This window comes from Mandrillus leucophaeus, unplaced genomic scaffold (genome assembly GCF_000951045.1).
Source record: "Mandrillus leucophaeus isolate KB7577 unplaced genomic scaffold, Mleu.le_1.0 Scaffold843, whole genome shotgun sequence".
In the NCBI taxonomy this organism is placed as follows: domain Eukaryota; kingdom Metazoa; phylum Chordata; class Mammalia; order Primates; family Cercopithecidae; genus Mandrillus; species Mandrillus leucophaeus.
The window spans coordinates 1,059,668-1,066,076 of NW_012109175.1; the positions used below are offsets into that span (position 1 = coordinate 1,059,668).

At 37.8% G+C, this 6,409-nt stretch overlaps 1 protein-coding gene across 1 annotated transcript in view; it reads left to right on the plus strand.

Moving 5' to 3' along the window:
• Positions 1 to 6,409, plus strand: part of EFHB (EF-hand domain family, member B) — a 56,409-nt gene that overhangs the window by 33,746 nt on the left and 16,254 nt on the right. The window contains exons 7-9 of the mRNA XM_011968451.1: positions 2,296 to 2,379; positions 2,958 to 3,025; positions 4,969 to 5,123. Of these exons, the coding sequence (XP_011823841.1) occupies positions 2,296 to 2,379; positions 2,958 to 3,025; positions 4,969 to 5,123 (307 nt within the window). The remainder of the gene's footprint in view (positions 1 to 2,295; positions 2,380 to 2,957; positions 3,026 to 4,968; positions 5,124 to 6,409) is intronic.

Below are 6,409 nucleotides of genomic sequence, written 5' to 3' on the forward strand. Positions count from 1 at the left end.
CTGCCACCACTCCTGGCTACTTTTTGTATTTTTAGTAGAGACGGGGTTTCACCATGTTGGCCAGGCTGGTCTCGAACTCCTGACCTCAGGATGATCCACCCACTTCAGCCTCCCAAAATGCTGGGATTACAGGCGTGAGCCACCGCGCCTGGCCTGGAGCGGATTTTTAGATTGTTAACTCGGTTTGTTCAAGTTATAGCCCTAAACTGCATTGATTTATTCTGACTCCACCTACATTCTTCCCCCCACCAACAAATGGGAAGGAAGTGAAGAAATGAGATGAATTACTTATATTTCTTCTTTTGTTCCTCCACAGAGTGTTACTCTTCTCCAGAAATTTATTCAGCTCAGTAGTTCAATAGCACAGGAGATACTTTGAAAAGCAAATGGAGTTTAAGAATGTAATGTTCATTGTCTTTAGTCTTAGCAAAACAATAGATAATTTATTCATTTTAATGTTATTAAATAATAGTGTTGTAATTTTACAGGTTTCAAAAGAAATTTTATTCATTTAATCACCACAGTAGAAGTAACAAAATTATTTTACAAAAAACTGGCAAAATAAAATCACTCATAATCCTATTCACTTTAATTCAGCCATTATTATCATTTTAATGTATTTTATCCTAGTGTGGCTTCCTATGTAGATTTTTGCATAGTTTTCACCAGAGTGCAATCCCATTTTATATCCTGTTTTCCACCTAACACAAAATAATTATATATTGCTGTATATGCCAGCATTGAAAATGCATGCAATGTATTCTTATTAATGTGATATAATTTAATCACCCTCTGCAACTGAATATTTTGATTCTTTTCTTTATTCCATTGTAGTCAATAAGCTACAAACATTTTTTATACATATAACGTGTCTACATTTTTTTTTTTTTTGAGACAGGCTCACTCTGTTGCCCAGGCTGGAGTGCCGTGGCATGGTCTTGGCTTAGTGCAGCCTCTGACTCCCAGGTTCAAGTGACTGTCGTGCCTCAGCCTCTGAAGTACCTGGGATTACGGGCATGTTCCACCACACCTGGATAATTTTTGTATTTTTAGTAGAGCTAGGGTTTTACCATGTTGGTCAGGCTGGTCTCGAACTCCTGACCTCAAGTGATCTGCCCACTTTAGCCTCCCAAAGTGGTGGGATTACGGGTGTGAGCCACCGTGCCCAGCCTCTTTTCTACATTTTTAGTTGCTATCTGGATTATATCATTATTATTGGTTCCCAGATGTGGATAAAAGGGCATGAGTGTTTTTATGCTTTTTGATTCATATTGCCCAGTTATTTTCAAAAGGACTGTAGGAATTTGCACTGGCAATCTGTAAATGTTTTACTATACTTTTTGCCAAAGTTAGATATTCTCTCTCTCAATATACTTACATATATTTGCTTGTTTACTAGGTTAGAAGCGACACTTTGTTATTCTTTTATTTTACATTTATTTTATTACTAGAGAGTATTATAAATTCCCCATGTATTTGCTTACTAGGTGTGAGTTATTTGTTTATATCCTTTGACTATTTATTTATTTGATGCTAAATTTTTTTATTTTTATTTTTTGTCGAGATGGGATCTCACTATGTTACCCAGGCTCGTCTCAAATTCCTGGCCTCAACTGATCCTCCAGCTTTAGCTTCCTAAAGTGTTGAGATTACAGGCATGAACCACTGTGCCTGGCCTGGTGCTTAATTTTCTTCTAGCAATTTTACGAGCTACACTTACTTTATATTATTTTTTTGAGACAGGGTCTCACTCTGTCACCCAGGCTGGAGTACAATGGCGTCATCTCAGCTCGCTGCAACCTCAGCCTCCCAGGCTCAAGCGATTCTCCTAGCTCAGCCTCTCGAGTAGCTGGGACTACCGGTGCATGCCACCACACCAAGCTAGTTTTTGTATTTTTTTTAAGAGACAGAGTTTCGCCATGTTGCCCAGGCTAGTCTCAAATTCCTGAGCTGAAGCCATCTGCCCAGCTCGGCCTCCCAAAGTGTTGGGATTACGGCAGTGAGTCACTGTGCCTGGCCAGGAGCTACACTTACAATAGTGATATTAACACCTTGTTTTTATTTACTAAAAATATTGTTTGCTTACCTTATTCATTAATCAAGGTTTATTTTATTTTAGTATAAATGAAAGAAAAATGAACACATAAAACTTTATTTTTAGCAGAGAGTTTCTTTTGAAACTACATTTGTTCCTTGAAGGCCTAATGATACTATGGTATTCTTCACCTTACGTATATTTGGCAGCCAAGAATACTTTAGGTAATAGAGATACCTGATAATGTTCTAATTTTGCAGGAAAAGAGGAGCTAAGTTTGTATCCAAAAGAGCGGATGATTTCAAAGAAAAGTTTCAATATAAACTTGGAAGAGTTTTAGATCCGTAAGTTAATGATTGACTTCAAATTGATAGTTTCTTTGCATAGAATTTAAAAAGTACTCTTGTGGTAACTGTTGGTGTGCCTATTAGATTCTATCTATTAAATAAGAAAATCATTATTTTATTGTTAATCAGTTAATCTGTTAATGTCTATAGAATTTGGGATTCCAGGAAAGCAGTGAGTTCTCCAAAATGCAGAGGGCCCTGGAGAAGAGAGAGGGATAATTTTGCATAAAGCATTATTTGTGGGATATCAGAGATTTAACTTACTGTGTTTACGTTTTTCTTTGTCTTTCCTGTCTGTCTGTCTTGCTCTGTCTTTATACTTTGGTAATTTTGCTTTGAATGTGTTCTGTTTTTCCTTTGTAATTCTGGGCTTCTGAAAGAGGGTGAAAGCATTCAGTCATTGTTAATGCAAGTGGAAGATCAGACAAAAGATCTATTGGAGAACTTTTGTTTGATCTTCATAGTTTGGTTATGAGATAAAATATGGGCTACTAAGAACATATGGCAAACATATTTTAAATTCCAGAGATGCCGTGTGGTGGGTATTTTAACTAAGGATTTGTTTTCTTTGATAGCATTGCAGAAACAATGAATGTTCCCCCAGACTACACATTTGGAGCTTGTCTCCGTCCTGAGGAGTATGGTAAATATACACACTTTCTCTGTAAAAAACCCCAAACAGCAACAAAATCCCTGCAAAGTTACACGGTTAAGCTCACCATCTCCTTATTTCAAAAACTTCTAATTTTAAAGGCTTAAAATGTTGCATTAACATTAATGGGAAAAGTATATAACAGAAATTTTTTTTTCATATTGTGTTTGAAATAGGTACAGTTGGAAGCCCTTGTAATGAGTACTGTAAGTGTAGTTAAGGCTTTGACTTTTATTTAAGAAAAATAAATATGGCTTATATTAAACAAGCCAAAGTGAAATGGAGCAGCTTTTTAATGAAGTCGGATATTGTCCTAGGTCCTAACTTCTCAAAGTGTGGTCTGCAGACTGCCAGTATTGGCATCCCCTGGGAGCATCTTAGAAATACAGAATCTCAGGCCCCATCCCAGAATTATTGAATCAGAAACTGCATTTTAACTGTATTTCCGGGTGAACTGTAAGCACATTCAAATATGAGAAAGCACTGTACTCTACAACCACATAATTAAGAACCACTCTTTTCCTACCAGCCAGCCAGCTAGCCAGTGAGCTAATCAGTCAATCAATACATAAAGTAGCAGAAGAAACTTACTTGTATTTTGTCTCTATTTCTAGGCAATCTAAATAGCAGATACCCAAAGGGAAAAATATGCTACAGCTTATCAGGATTGGGCTGTGTATCAGTGGTTCTCAAAACATGGGCTGCAGACTACCTGCATTAAAATCATCCAGGGAGTTTATTAAATCTGCACATTCCTGGGACCCATGCTCTAGATATTCTGATTCAGTAGGTTCTTATATACATTAAGGTTTAAGAACCACTATGAAAAATGTTTTAGCTAAAGTCCACTCATTGATAAATAGAATAAATATTTATTGAGCTTTTACAAGACAGTGGTTTGGAGCATCATTAATTACTACATTAGGAAATTGTATTTGGGTTCTGTTTTTACACAAACTACTAATGGATGCCTATCCATCTTAGAGGCTTTGATATCTTTTGAAGAGGGTAAGGGATAATTAGGAAACCATCAATTAGCTTGAAAAAGAAGTAGGTAATCATGGTAAATTCTGCCTGTTTGAGGGCAAGCTTCATGCTGGTGGGTGCTGTGTCTTGCTGTCTGTTGGATCCTCAGGGTCCAGCACATAGGACATCTTTCACCAATATTTATAGCATGAATTGATGAATTAAAAGAATAGGAGAAAGCTGAGAGTCCTGGCAGGAAGATGGGAGGTGTGTGTAGGCTGGGGAAAATGAACAGAGGCAGGAGGTCTCCTCTGGTGATATCCACCAAGCTGCCACATCTGGAGCAGCATGGTCAACTCTAGTTGGGGTGTGGGTCAGGACTGTCTTAGTTAATGGAGCTATGAAGGGAGGCAGGCCTCCAGTGCTGGTGGTGGCATGAGTGGAAGCAAGGCTGAGAAATGGGAACTTGGTATGCAGACTGACAGCCAACTGGAAACTTACATAGGAGAGAGTAGATAATTTGAGTTTGATTTTTACAAGGCTCTCCCAGTTTAGTCAGTTTCAAGGCACGCTGAGTGGTCCCCACCTGAACTCAGCCCTAGCTTTCAGATCCTCAGCATTGTAGACAAATGGCCAAGGGGTAGTCAAGCAAGGACTTCACTGTCTAAGGAAAATAATTCACAGCTGAGTGCGGTTGGTGATGTCCACACAAAATTCATTTTTTTTAGATTTTCTTCTTGAGCAGAGAGGTAACATAAAACAGAAATATTAATTTTTATCAATTAATTTATGTACTTTTCTTTATAGTACATAAGGATTTTCTGACATGCTGCATAATCATGTCAGAGTTAGATGATCCTTTCATTCACAGAGGTTGCTAGATCTCTCTCACTCTCTTTTTTTAAAAGATAGAAATAATATAGAAAGACTTTAAACTTATGTAAAAAACTTTTTTCTGTCTTCAATAGGAGTTGGTGATCTCATCCATAATAGACTTCCGGGTGAATATCTTCGAGGCAAGGATAGACAGCGAGCCCTAATTGCAGCAGTTCGGCATCACTTGAAGAAAGTTAATTACCAAAAATTTGACACTTTGCTGGCAGCCTTCAGGCACTATGACAAGGCCAGTAATGGGGGAGAGCTTTTTGGTAATGCATGGGCTTACAGATCCCAGCAGTTTGATGTAGATCAGGGGTCAGCAAACTATAGCCTGTGGGCCAAATCCGGCCCACTGTTTGTTTGCATAAGTAAAGTTTTACTGGAACACAATCATGCCTGTGTTGTTTTTAGTATTGTCTGTGGCTGCTTTTGCACTATGAATGCAGAGTTAGGTAGTAGCAACAAAAACTGTATGACCTTCAAAACCTAAAATATTTACTATTTGCCCCTTAACAGAAGACGTTTGCTGACCCCTTTTGTAGATTATTGGTTGTCAAAGTGTGGTTCCACTACCACCATCATCATCACGTGGGAACTTGTTAGAAACGCACATTACAAGGCCCATTTCAGAAAATACTGAGTTTAGGAACTCTGGGGTGGGGCCCAGCAATTTTAGCAAGCACTCTAGTGATTCTGATGCACATTCAAGTTTGAGAATCACTGTTACGGATTATTAAACTGCAGTGTGCTGGGAGCGAGGGGCAGTGGGTAGCACTAGGGATCCCTGGGGAAGACTTGACCATCTATACCTAAATCTGAATTTGCACACAGAGTACCTGCATTCTAGGTCCAAGTCAAGCTTAGAATGTCTTTTCCCTGGGAGCACGGTGTGGCTTTAGTTTTGAGAGTATGAGATATTCAGTGTTCAAGCTACCCTAAATTTTATTGTTTGAGAAAATCAGATCAATCTAGGGCTACGTAGTTACCTCGCACCATTTTAGGCCATCATAGAATTGCTTTTACCAAGTTGCACTGCCTTTAGCTTATGCTAAGGAGCACTATAAGAAACTGCCATTGAAACTTGGTATATTTTTTGTTAGTATGCCCATGAGGCTTTTATTTTGGTCAGATGCATCCTCTTTATAAGCAACTCAGTCTTGACAAAGGAAATAATTGCACTTCATCTAAGTATCTGACGAATGGTTTTTATCTCATGGATAGCATATATTTTGTATTGATTATGCACACCTTTTTACTTTGGTTACCAGGAAGCTTGGAGCCAACTCAATAAATAGTGGTAGTGACATGAATAAGAGAAACTGTCACAATACGTGGTGTCCTGCTTTTAAGAATTTTTCATTTTAAATGTAATTAAAGAAAAGATGATCATCTTAATAGCTGTTGATTATCTAAGTAAATCACCAGGCACATTCCTTATGATAAATTAAGCAGGGAGGAAATTACTGAGAATTATTTAATGCTGATATGCCTTATATATATATAAATTTTATAAATGTTTTAAAAATTTTT